At 48.4% G+C, this 13535-nt stretch overlaps 1 protein-coding gene across 1 annotated transcript in view; it reads left to right on the forward strand.

The window, feature by feature from the left end:
• Positions 1-4044: 4044 nt before the first annotated feature.
• ALG13 (ALG13 UDP-N-acetylglucosaminyltransferase subunit) overlaps positions 4045-13535 on the forward strand; it is a 30637-nt gene continuing 21146 nt past the window's right edge. Inside the window, exons 1-10 of the mRNA XM_062006999.1 lie at positions 4045-4220; positions 5661-5823; positions 6058-6196; positions 8033-8134; positions 9362-9438; positions 9857-10017; positions 10398-10481; positions 11355-11405; positions 12079-12125; positions 12475-12547. Of these exons, the coding sequence (XP_061862983.1) occupies positions 4140-4220; positions 5661-5823; positions 6058-6196; positions 8033-8134; positions 9362-9438; positions 9857-10017; positions 10398-10481; positions 11355-11405; positions 12079-12125; positions 12475-12547 (978 nt within the window). The 5' untranslated portion in view covers positions 4045-4139. The remainder of the gene's footprint in view (positions 4221-5660; positions 5824-6057; positions 6197-8032; positions 8135-9361; positions 9439-9856; positions 10018-10397; positions 10482-11354; positions 11406-12078; positions 12126-12474; positions 12548-13535) is intronic.

The following is a 13535-nucleotide window of genomic DNA, read 5'->3' on the forward strand; positions in this document are numbered from 1 at the left end:
AAATGATGCCACATAAAGCACAGATGGAAGCAAGCTCTCACAAGAACCTGTCTTCCATTTTAGCACTTTCCTAGCCTCTCTCTGGGGACTTGGACTGCATTATGTTAGATTGAGCCTCTGTTTCTTGAATGTCCCTGATAATATCCCATACACTATCCTGGAGAGAAACAATTGGCACTGTAAAGAGAGACTCCACAGCCCAAACAGGGACAGATTCACACAAGGTTTGCCCCAAAGGCAATAGGAACTCAACTGCCTGAGCCACATGGAGAAGGTGATGGCAGCTAGGAATGGCAAGGAAGGGGCAGACATAGGTGCAATTCCCCAGCATTTAAGACAATCTAAATCCAAGGTGCCACAGTTCTCCCTCCTTCCTTGAGCTAGTAGGAATGCCTATTCAACTGTATCCCAGACAAAAGCAGGACAGCAACTCAGGGAACCGACCTAACTGCAAACAGATCACTTTCCTGTCAGATCAGTTCTCTGAATTGGATTGCTATGCGGTTGTACATAGAAACATGGAGCAGAGGGAGCAATGAATGGCCAGAAACAAGGTGTAACAGCAAGCCTGGATTACATAACCTTTAACTGTTTTCTATGAAAGCTGCAAGGGATCAGGTCCAAGTATCTTATTCTGTGCATGATCTGTAGTTCTCATGGATCAGAGCACAAGCACTCATGGACAAAATTCTGCTTTTGCTCTATAAAACTTCTAATTAAAAAGCAGGTACAGATTTGCATGAGATTCACTCATGTAATGGATTAAAACAAGAAATAACATAACAAGCCTAATTCAATATGCAAGTACTCCAGTTTCTCCCTCACCTGAGGGTTAGGAAGACTAGTAGTATTCAAACTGTCTTCATTGCTCTAAATACACCTTTTACTCTGGTGACATTTGAGGGAGCAAACAGTGAGAGTATGAACAAGTTACTGCTCATGCATGGAATATTTTCTTGACAGTGTCTTACTTTATAGGAACTTTAGGTTATGAGTGGATGGCTGAAAGCAAGGTCACAGCTGAGGTACAACAGCAAACCACTGCAAACTTGTTCTAACTGCAGCATTCGTGTGTGGACTTACCTCATGTCAAGGTGAGTTTATTTTTCAGTTTTGGCAGAATAAAAGCGCACATGTGGTGAGTTATAGTGCTTTAGTTACAAATGAGTAGTAATTTCCTAAACACCTGTAATTAACCTCATATAAAATAATAAGATGAACAAGAACACACTGCAATATATTAAAATTCTAGCCTCCCCATTAGAAAAAACAAACCAACATTTACAATCATTTAATTACCCATTTTTTACCTTACCTAAGATTTATACACATGCTCGCCTTCATCTCTGACACACCTGAAAAATTTAGCATCCTTCCTTTCACCCCAAAGTCTGACTTCTTATCCATCAGTTTTTAAGGCCTTAACTACACTAACAGGCCTTAATTGCTCTGACCAGCTACAGTCTCTGATGGGAACTTCATTTAAGCTCAGGCTTTAAGTATAAAGGCTAGTCCCAGCCTTTCTGTTTCTACTCTATAGCATGGACACCTTCCACTAGATCAGGTTGCTCCAAGCCCCATCTAGCCTGGCCTTGGACACTTCTAGGGATGGGGCATCCACAACTTCTCTGGCAACCTGTTCCAGTGCCTCACCACCCTCACAAGGAAGAGCTTCTTCCTAATATCTAATTTAAGTTTATCACCTTTCAGTTTTAAACTATTAACCCTTGTCCTAGCCTTACACTCCCTGATAAAGAGTGCCTCCCCATCTTTCCTGTAGGCTTCCTTTAGGAACTGGAAGGCTGCTGTAAGTGCTTTCTCTTCTCCAGGCTGAACAACCCCAACTCTCTCAGGTGATTCTCACAAGGAAGGTGCTCCAGCCCTCGGATCATCTTTGTGGTCCTCCTTCATGACCTACTCAAGCAGGTCCAGGTCTGTCTTATGCTGGAATAGTAGAGGTGAGTTTTAACTGTCCTTACTGCTAGTTCTGCCCCTGAATTGCTGTTTGGGTTTCTGTAATTGACCTTGGAAATGGCCTGTTACCTTGTCTTTGCCTGATGGTCGCTGGACCTGTTGTTGCCACTGCTCTGCTTACTTTTCTCTGGTATGGTCAGGCTCTGTCTTTGTGACCAGTCTTTATGGGGTATTTGCCAGACTTGTGTTGCAGTCACTTTCAGATCCTGGCTTCCTTGTCCTGAGGGAGAGCAGTAAGAGCTGCATGAATCTGATCAAGGCCACTAAGGCCCTGTGCACTCAGGACTCTGATATTGTTTTGCTCTACAGCAAAGTAGAGATAAAAGTGGCACCCTCCCCCTGGCCATGATTGTCATCAGCACCACTTTGCTTTAATCAAAAAATAAATACATTTCAGTGTGGCTCATTATGCTAAATGAAAGCAACAGGGGGCTAATGAGCATTGTGAATGAGCCATTAACATGGCAATCAGAGGTATCCTCAAGATAGCTACATCTTTTCTGCATCTTTCTCAGAATGCTCAGTAAATGTCACCTCATCTGTTAAATTTAATTCAGTGAGTAAATAGATTTACATGTCTAACTTGAGTAGTTCCTTTTTGTAAAATTGTACATTGTGTTACACTTGCAATTAATAAAAGGGCTAGTTCAGTTTGTACAATTGCTAAGGGGTTATTCATAATCTTCACTGAGCAACACTCTGTTAAGAGAATTAAAGCTCAGATTTTTCTGGAAACAAAACTGTTATCTCCCTCCTGGGATTTTTCATCACAAAGGGAGAATGTATCTTTCACAATGCCAAGGGAAGGAGGTAGGCAAAAAAACTATTCAATGTTGCTAAAATTTTGGCACAGTGAAGATTTTAAAGACTTGACTTTCTGTGCATTGCTATCACCTCCATAGAAAGCTTTAGAGATGAATTGTCTTGCAGATGGAGAAAGAGAAAAGATGAGCATCTCACCAATCTGCTAATGCTGGTCAGCGGCAAAGTGAGGGAAAAAATTCAGGAGTATATAGCTCCTACCTTTGATTTCAGTCTCAAAGTTTTCCTTGAGTTGCAGTCTCAGCTCCTGTGACTGGTTCATCTACGTAGGCCAAATAATTTGTCTGACTTTATGGAATCAACTAAGATCCCACAGACAGCAGTTTCCATTGTAGTTTGCAGCATTTCTGGGAACTTTTTGGAAGTGGACACAGTGCACATATACAGACAGAATTATTGAAGTACCCTAAAGACAGAGCATAGAGTTCAAAGTGTATTTATCTCTTTTCCTTTTGTCTCTCATCTTCACCAATCCCTGTGGTATGAGTGGAATAATATTCACACAGCAAAATTACCCAAGCTCACCTGATAGAAATATACAAAATCTCCTGCCATCACTTTAGGCTTGTTTCTTACGTATTTGCTCTGCAATGCTGACATGTCCCCCAGTGATGCTCTGAGGACAAGTGAAATGCATCCCTCAGTGATGCCCCGTGCTCAAGGGGCTGTATCACCTCATGACTCCAGCACTGCCGTTACGGGGCCCAGTGCAGTATGACAAGAGTTGTCTGGAAATCAAGCTCTCCTCCAAAGCATGCCCCACTGCTCATTGTCTCTATCCTTTTGTGATGTTACTCCAACCTGAAGTGCTGTGGGAGGCTTGGGCCAGACTGGGTAACTGTAGCTGAGTCTACAAAGCAAAGGTAGCCATGGCAGGCTGTGAGCAGCCCAGCACGCAGCCCCAGTCAGGCTGCCAGTCAGTACTCACTGCCCCCAGTGCTAAAATAGTATCTGGAGGGAAAAAATTTCAGAATCTCTTGTGTAATTTGTCCCTCTCCCTGAAAGTCTTAAACTGAGACACTGGTGATACCTCTCCGAACGCAGCCGGCGAGTGGGCTCGTTGGACAAAGCAAGCGCCGTCCCTTCAGGCCCAGCATCGCGGAGGGAGTCCCGCAAGCCCAGCAGCGCCGGGTACCACCGTTGCCCCAGCCCCTCGTCCGCCCAGCCGGCAGCAGCGGGTGTGACCGAGCCCGGGGAGGGGCCATGTGGGAGAAGGAGGCGTGTTCCCCGCCCCTCAGGCCGGCAGCCATTTTGGGCTCGCTGAGGGGAGCGGGCGGTGCGCGGCGCCCTCTGGCGGCTGCCGGCCCGCAGCTCAGCTGCGAGCGAGCGGACGGTCGCCGGCCATGAAATCCGTTTTTGTCACCGTGGGCACCACCAGCTTCGACGACCTGATCGCCACCGTCTGCTCCCCGCCGGTCCTACGGGTGAGGCGGCGGAGAGCCCGGCTCCGCAAGACACCGTTGCGACGGGGCCTCAGGCGGGCGCCTGCGCGCTAAGAGCCGCCCCGCCCCCCCTTCCTGCCCCCGCTTCCCGCCCCTGACTCCGGGAGTGTGTGAGGGGACGCGCGCTACTGGGGGCGCTGTGGGCTGTGTGAGGGGACGTGCGTTCCCGGGGGCGGTGTGGGCTGTGTGAGGGGACGCGCGTTACTGGGGGCGGTGTGGGCTGTGTGAGGGGACGCGCGTTACTGGGGGCGGTGTGGGCTGTGTGAGGGGACGCGCGCTACTGGGGGCGCTGTGGGCTGTGTGAGGGGACGCGCGTTCCCGGGGGCGGTGTGGGCTGTGTGAGGGGACGCGCGTTACTGGGGGCGGTGTGGGCTGTGTGAGGGGACGCGCGTTCCCGGGGGTGGTGTGGGCTGTGTGAGGGGACGCGCGCTACTGGGGGCGGTGTGGGCTGTGTGAGGGGACGCGCGTTCCCGGGGGCGGTGTGGGCTGTGTGAGGGGACGCGCGTTCCCGGGGGTGGTGTGGGCTGTGTGAGGGGACGCGCGCTACTGGGGGCGGTGTGGGCTGTGTGAGGGGACGTGCGTTCCCGGGGGTGGTGTGGGCTGTGTGAGGGGACGCGCGTTCCCGGGGGCGGTGTGGGCTGTGTGAGGGGACGCGCGTTCCCGGGGGCGGTGTGGGCTGTGTGAGGGGACGCGCGCTACTGGGGGCGGTGTGGGCTGTGTGAGGGGACGCGCGTTCCCGGGGGTGGTGTGGGCTGTGTGAGGGGACGCGCGCTACTGGGGGCGGTGTGGGCTGTGTGAGGGGACGCGCGCTACTGGGGGCGGTGTGGGCTGTGTGAGGGGACGCGCGCTACTGGGGGCGGTGTGGGCTGTGTGAGGGGACGCGCGTTCCCGGGGGCGGTGTGGGCTGTGTGAGGGGACGCGCGCTACTGGGGGCGGTGTGGGCTGTGTGAGGGGACGCGCGCTACTGGGGGCGGTGTGGGCTGTGTGAGGGGACGCGCGTTCCCGGGGGCGGTGTGGGCTGTGTGAGGGGACGCGCGTTCCCGGGGGCGGTGTGGGCTGTGTGAGGGGACGCGCGTTCCCGGGGGCGGTGTGGGCTGTGTGAGGGGACGCGCGTTCCCGGGGGCGGTGTGGGCTGTGTGAGGGGACGCGCGCTACTGGGGGCGGTGTGGGCTGTGTGAGGGGACGCGCGTTACTTGGAGTGACGTGGGGCGTGTGAGGGGACGCGCGTTCCCGGGGGTGGCGTGGGGAGCTGCTCTGTGTCGAGCGGCGGAAAGTGTTGGCGGAGGCGGGGGACACACGGCATGTGGCTCGGAGCGGGGCGGGTGACGGCTGGCGGCGGCCGCCGTAATGGGGAGCCTCGGTATCCGACCTGGGTACGCGCAGAGGCGCGTTCATCCCTATCCCCTCGCTCACCTGCTGCAGGTGCTGCAGGACCGCGGCTATGGGAAGCTGGTGCTGCAGGTCGGACGCGGTGCGCTGAACCTGGAGCCGTGCAGCAGCCCGGCCTTGGCGGTGGAAGCCTTCCGCTTCAAGGACTCGCTGGCAGAGGACCTGGGGAAGGCAGACCTGGTCATCAGCCACGCAGGTGGAGCCCCGTTTGTCTGCTGAGCCTGTGCTGGGGGCAGGAGTGGAAGTCGGTGGGGTGAAGTCTGTTTTTCTGCGGCTCGGGGGTGGGCTGGGGGCTGGCACTGAATGTGGAGATCCACAGGTAGAGCTGAGTGGTTAAACATTCACCTTCAGGAGCCTCCCGTGTTTCAGAAGCAAATAGGATTTCATCTGTCAGGGCAAAATCTCATTGTATTTTCTCTCCTTCCTCTAGGTGCAGGTAGCTGCCTGGAGACTCTAGAAAAAGGAAAACCACTAATAGTTGTAATAAATGAAAAGCTGATGAACAACCATCAGCTTGAACTGGCAAAACAGCTCCACAGAGATGGGCATGTCCTCTGCTGTACTTGCAGGTATGGAGCTGCTGTGGCTGTCCTGACAGAACAAGCAGTGTTTAGCACCATCACTCAGCCTGTTATTACAGTATCAAGAATGTAACAAGAAAATTTCCGTCCATCTCTGTAACAACTGTTTGTTTGCAAGATAGATTTTCCATAGTGGATAGGTTAACATTAGGTGCTAATTTGCCCAACTCATCAAACCTTTTGACCTTGGCTCATTTTAATTTAACTGTTTTTATCCTGAGGGGACACATACTCAGATTGAAAGTGGTTGAATTTGGAACAGTCAGTATCCTAGAGGCACCTAACAGCTTCTCTTTCCTGGTAGTTGTTGGATTATTTTTAAATGTCTAGATATAATACAACCCAGACTATCACTCCATTAACCATCACGAATAAACTGCTCCATCAGACTTAGGGCTCCATTTTGATGGGTGAGTTTTCCTCGTAAAAGGCACTAAAGTTGACTGTACAGATGCACTGACATAACAAAATTGACAGCACCTGGAGTACTTGCAACAAAGTGTAAGAATGGCCTTACTGGTAAAGATCAGGAGGCATGTAGCTCAATATCCTGATTGCAGTGGCTGTATGCAAATGCCCAGACCCAAGTAGAAACTGGGCAAGAACATAACTGTACTTGTTGTATTACTTTCCCTCTAATGTTAAGTACTTTGACTCAGAGGGATTCCTAAATCAGATCCTGTCTGGTCACTGACTTTCAATACCTCTGTCTCCCAAGTACTTATTCAGATCGCTGCCCTTTTAACCAAATGTCCTGAATCTACCATATCCTCTTACAAGGAATTTCACAGATCTACTGCCTGTCACTTCAGGGGAAAAAAAACCAAAACACAACAAACCACCAAACAAACACTTCCTTCCAAAAAAACCCTAACCCAGCTCTTCTTGTGTTCATCCTGGTTCCTGTTAGTATCATTTTCTCTATTGTTCTGAGTATATATTTCTGATTTCTCTTTATTTATGATTATTTATTTATGATTGCATTCTCTAAATAAACAGATAATCTTTAAATTGCAGGCAGAGGAAATGCAGCTCCCATTATTTAGTCTACATGTTGTTGCTTTGCCCTGCAAAAGCATGTGTGCTTCTGAAAAGACTAGACCTTCATCCATTTATATATCTTAAACTTCTTATCTCAGTATTTCTGACAGCTTCAGAGACAGGAAGGATTTTTTTTGTTTGGGATTTTTCTTTGTTGAACAGTGCCTAGTATTTGGGCCTTGTTTGCAGCCTGGTAATAGCAAGCTAACAGATTGATTTAGCTGTTCTTTCTGGCTAAGTGTTAGGTGGAGAACTATGCCATATGTTCCAACAGGATGAATCTTCCTGGTACGGTTTATGGTGAAGATCCTCAGATCCTATTCAGTCTCCCAAATACAGAATGACAGAATCTCAGGTGTTGGAAAGGCACCTTAAAAGCTCTGCCAGAGCAGGGCCACCTAGAGTAGGTTACACAGGAACTCATTGAGGTGGGTTGGAATGTCCCCAGGAGAGACTCCACAGCCCATCTGGGCAGCCCCTTCCAGTGCTCCCTCACCTCAACAGGGAAGAAGTTTTCCCTTGTGTTTCTTTGGAACCATTGGTCGTCACTGAGTACAGCCTGGCTCCGTCCTCCTTACACCCACCCTTGATGGATTTGTAACCATGAATGAGGTCACCCCTCAGCCTCCTCTGGTGAGAGCTGTGGCACAGGTGAATCACATGCTCAGCAATGCTGCCTAGCAGATTAGTGATGGTTGGGGCCATAGTGTGTGAAGAAAAAAAAAGTCATTTGGGATGGATTGTTTTGGTTTGTTTCTTAATTTTGGGTTTTTTTTTTTACAGCACTCTTGTGGAGACGCTGCAGTCGATGGACTTCTCAACTTTGAAGCCTTTTCCTCCTGGACAGCCAGAAAAGTTTGCTTTGTTCTTGGATAAAGTTGTTGGGTTTCAATAAAAAAAACATACAGAGGAATGAAAATGTTGGTATAAAAGCCTTGCATACAAGAGTCCACCAACTGGGACAAACTCTCAAAGAAAATGCCTGTTAATATTAACTGACATCAAATGGTTCCCTATTTAGTGCCAATTTAAGGTAATGCTTAAAAGAGCACAGTGCCAACAAGGGGGTGGGGGATGAAATGCCTCATTTCCTGGACTGACAGGTATTTGCATCACAAAATCTAAACTGAGTTCGTAATTCTAGTGAGGAGGATGAGGTAAATTACTTCCTAACAGACATGGAATAAACATAGTGGTCTCTTGACTATATTTGCCTAATACTAATGGGAGTAAGTTGTCCTTGTTGATGTTCTGCCAATAAGCAGCTGCCTTCAGCTCTCATTTCATGCATCTGCAGAAGCTCTGAAAAGGTAATTGAAAAAAAGCCTCTTTAAAGGGCTTAAAGGGCACATGGTGAATCTGGCTGGGAAAAGTCTAGAACTATCAACCTGCTGCCAAATGTGCACCAGCTGCCTGCACACCTGGTTTGGGGTGACACACCCCCAAAGTGAAGCATGGCTGTAGGAGAGGGAGGGGCTGGACAATACAATCAGTCCATTTACAGGGTGTCATTCTGGCAGGACAGAGTCTGGCCTGGAGCTGTGAAATGCAGTTTCCCATTTGATGCTGATTGGAGCTCCCTGTTTACACACTGTCACCTGCCGTTTACTTGTTACTGACAAGTAAATATTTTGAAAAACAAAGGGGGTTTAAACTTCAGTCATGCAGGCTGTTTGCTCTGTAACACTCTAGAATTGCCTAGGTATGCAGTTGGTACTAACTGCCCTTCCTGTAACTACATTATTTGAGTCTTTTGTTGCTGTTGCTTTAAACAAGAGAACAAACCCCACCAAACCAAAACCTTTAATTGGTTTATCTGCTGTCTGGGTGTAATTTCTGCTAGTTAAATGTACCCAGAGGCAGAGTTATCCAAATCAAGCCCAAGGGCTGTACCTCAAATTGGGCTGCACAGTTGTGCGAGAACAATTTTTGCCGATGCCCAAAGCACTTCCCTGGTACTTTCTTGGAGCGACGAAGATTTTACACACTGTTAACACTTTCGATAGAGCTGCTGTTATTTCAAGTTGACTGCTGGCAGCTTCTCTCCGCTCCAGAACATGCTGGAATGTCACAGGACATTCTGAATGGCCGTTTTGCTGATTTTCCCGCTAGCGTCTTGCCGTCGCAGGCACACGGTGCAACGAAAGTGGAAGGAGTTGGCTTAGCAAGGATTCCTTTTCCCGAGGCCGGTCCGGCGGGAGACGACATCCCCTGATGTTCACACCCGAGAGGAAACGGGGGAGGGTGCTGGAGGGAACCGGCCCCGCGTCGCTCGGACAGCCCCTGCGGTCGTTAAGCGGGAGGGCGGGACAGGTATTTGAGGCTCTTCGTGAGCACCTTAAAATGGCAGCTCCAGGAGGCAGGTCCGGCGGGCGCTCCGTGTGCTCGGCGGCAGGCCAGCGCTGGCTTCGGGCAGCTCGTAGGCGAAGGGCAGCGAAGGGCCCGGCAGCGCCGGCCGGGGTGCGGGTGCGGGGCCGGGCCGCGCCGCGCGCAGGTGGCCGCCCGGGGCGTGGCCCCTCATGAGCAGCAGCCGCGCGCCCGGCCGCCACGCGCCGCGCCGCGCAGCGCCCCCCGCGGAGCTGCCGAGTGCCGCTGCTGCCGCCTCAGCCCTGGCCTTCGCCGGCGCGATGCAGAAGGGCTGGAAGAAGTACTTCGGGCAGAAGTCCTTGAGCGAGGTGGCCATGGACGAGTACCTGGGCAGCCTGGGGCTGTACCGTAAGATGACGGCCAAGGACGCTTCTTGCCTCTTCCGAGCCGTCTCGGAGCAGGTGGGCGCTGGGGTGGCGGCGGGAGGGGGCTCAGGGCGAGCCGGGCCGCCTCAGGCGCTTGGCGGGCGGCAGCTGTGCCAGGCCTGCGGCCAGCGTTGGGTAGGGGGTAGCTCTGGAGACTGCTCCTGGGTGCCCACAGTGAGGTGTGGTGGGCATGGATGTGTGTGGGAATGGGTGCAGTCAGCCTTCTGGGGAAGGTGGTCTCTTGGGTCAGCTTGACTTTCCTCACCTTCCCTCAAGTGCCTGTGGCACACTGTAGTGTTTCCCCTCTTGTTTTGTGAAGTGTTTTTGGTCTTTATGAGTGAAATAAACCCAATGTAAAGCATAGATTAAACTCCACGTTTTTCTCCTTCATTCTTTCACAATGTTTACTTTTTCAGCTGTTTTCATCTCAAATTCATCACGTGGAAGTTAGGAAAGCTTGTGTCTTGTTTATGAGGCAACACCAGCATAAGTTTGAATCTGTAAGTAATGAGTGCATTAGGTAGTTTTGCACATGTAGTTGGGAGGTAATGTGGGAGGGAGTAAATGGTTGAGCCATAAACATATCTCCATAACATATGCCTCAAAAAGACATGGTGTTTTGTCAGGCTTGATGCATATAAGAGGAATGGCAGGGTGATTGCTTTCTTACACAAGCTCTATCTGCACAAGTTTTATTTGCCTTTACATTTTTTAAGTTCCTGAAATCAAGCAAGTTGCTAACAACCAGTTAACCAGTAGAGTGACAGTTATTTGTGTTGTATATTCTCTAGAGCAACCGTTGCAGAAGTTAGCAGGTAGAAAATGTGTAGGATTGTGTAGGAATTTGGAGTAAGAAGCTAACATCAAAAGATGGTGGAAGACTTCAGGATGTGTTTAGTCATTGCATGAAGTCATGGGTTTTGAGGTGGTGGTGTTTGGCTGGTTGGTTTTGTGTGTGGTGGTTTGTGTGGATGTGGTTTTGTGTGGCATTGAGGTGGTTTTGGAAGTGTTTATTTGTTTTATATGTGTGGTTTGTCTTTTCTGCACTGTGATCACAGTTAAATGTGAGGAGCAGCATCACCAAGTGTTACTCAGTTTCACACTCTTATGGTATTTCCACATTGGTACCCCAAGTAGCTCCCATGCTGTAAGGCAGGGAATAGCTGAAGTCATACCCCTAGTCAGGCCACAGCCCTTCAGAACTGAAAAATGAGAGGAATTGTCAAACTAGTCCCAAATTTTGTGTCTATGTCCCCACCCCTGCCTTGCTGCCTCCTGTTCAACAGGTAGTAGCATGTGGCATAGTCTTTAGGTTTTACTTTGCTTTCCTGTTGGCAAAGTTTTGATACGTGTTTTCTCTGTTTTGTTGAAAGTATGTGGAAGGATCATTTGAGAAATATCTTGAACGACTAGGAGATCCAAAGGTAAGACTGGTAACTTGTCAAGAGATTAAAATTTGAGGACACTAGAACAGGAAAGTAATTTGATGATGGTTTAAAATGTGCTGGGCTGAGGGTTGTTTTTTTTTAGACAAATTGCAGTCCTGGGGTCTCCTTTGCTTAGTTAATACTGCAGGTTTGTGCTAAACATTGACATATATAAACAACATCAGTTTGAGTGGGGAGTTTGTGTTGGTGCCTTTTGTGGGCCTTGGTCATAACTGCAATTCTTCTCTAAAAAGGCAAAAGCAAAAGATGTGGAGTGCACCTCACATCAAGTGTTTTTCAGGCTGTGCAATCCTTTGCTGCTGCTTTTACCCCAGGTTCAAAATATTAGAGTTAAAACTTTTATATTTCTTTAGAGCTTAACCAATAAGTATAGTGAGTGTAGCAGTCTCTGAAAAAAATGGTTTTTGCTGACAAAATTGTATCTTGAGTGGTGTGTTTAAAAATCCCTTCCAGAACTAGCTCTGTCTTACTCAGCTTGGTAATTGCGGCCATCCCATGTCCCCTGGAAATCCTTATATCTCAACTCTCAATACATTAGTTGGTTGTGTTAACAAACTGATGTGTTTGGTTAGGTATTGTAATGCTAGAATAGAGCTCTTGATGTTGAAGAGGGCTTTGCTATCTCATGTGATCTCATCATCTTGCATAGGAAAGTGCTGGCCAGCTGGAAATGAGTGCTTTAGCAGTCATGTACAAGTAAGTATCTTTTTCTTAAGTTTCACTTTGATTTGATCTTGATGCTGTTTGGGATCTGAGGCCAGAACCTCTGAATACTGGTGTGTGAAACACGGTGAGAAAAGCTACCCTAAGAAAGTTACTTTAACATGTTAGTGGGCATAATCACAGCCCCTCATAGTGTGGCTTAAGGGGAGAGTCAATTTCCAGCAATGTTTATTTGTTATCCTTTTGCTAATGTTAAACTCCAAACACAAGTGTTTCCTTCTAGTGGCTGGAGGATGGAAAGTGACTCCCTGCAAACTTCTTCCTAATATGGTTCTACTAATAATGTGTTCTTTCAAGTTTTGCTTTTCTGCTGCTTCCCCAGGCGAGACTTTATTCTGTACCGGTACTCTGGGAAGCCGCCCACTTACGCTACAGACAATGGCTTTGAAGACAAGGTGAGGACAAGTGAGGCAATTTCCTCCCCTTCCCCTGAATCCTAGTTACCTCCAGTCCTCCTTAGTTATTAAAACTTGCCACTGGAATTCTTGTAACTCTTGCATACCTTGAGAAAACCCCAAAGCTGCCTTGTGGAACCAGCACAGCATTTGCACACCAGTTAATTATAATAGCTTTGCTTTCCATCTGAGGGATGGATTGTTTGCTGTTCACCTGCCAGTCTTCCTTGTTACTCCAGCTTGTTCTTGGAAAGAAGTTTAATTTTTGCAGGAAGAGATAACACCCCAATTCCAGAATATTCTTTCATATTTCTAAATCTCTTTGGGTAAAAACACTTCCCAGTGGGATTTGACTGGTCTGACAGGGTAGAAGGAAATACCTGGGTTAAGAGCAGAAGAGATACATTTGTCAAACTGGCAAAGAGAAGGTGTTCTCCCCCAGCTCCAGTGTCTTTCTTCCTGAAGTTGGATGAGGTTTGCAGTTTTTCTTCCTGAAAAGGTGAAGTTAATGGGAATGAATTGATCTGTCAAGCTGATTTATTTCTATGATGTACAAATTGAGCCCAGTTAAGAGTGCTTGCTAATGGAACAGCTTATCTACACTAGAATTACTGCTGGAGGCAAAAAGAAGGAACGTAAAGGAGAAATACTCTGTATTACCTCCCGTCTGATCCCTCTTGTTTTTTCTGCAGTCAGGTAGATGTGCCCACACAATTACCTGGCTAGCTCAGGCATGATGCCAGTGAAGTTGCCGTGGTATAGATTTCAGGATGGGCTATTATCTTTGCCAAAATGGCTAGTCTGCTCTGAAACCTGTGCTGCTGCAGCTATTTTCTGTTGGTTAATATTACTGTCTTTGCTTACATGCACTTCTTACTTTTTCTATGTAGTTTCCTGTGTAGCTTAATCCAATTCCAAAATGAGCTAACTTTAAAAATCAAGCAATATAGTCTAAATGTGTGTTTGTCCTCAAAGGCTTTACTACTAG

Source organism: Colius striatus, chromosome 13, assembly GCF_028858725.1.
Source record: "Colius striatus isolate bColStr4 chromosome 13, bColStr4.1.hap1, whole genome shotgun sequence".
NCBI lineage: Eukaryota > Metazoa > Chordata > Aves > Coliiformes > Coliidae > Colius > Colius striatus.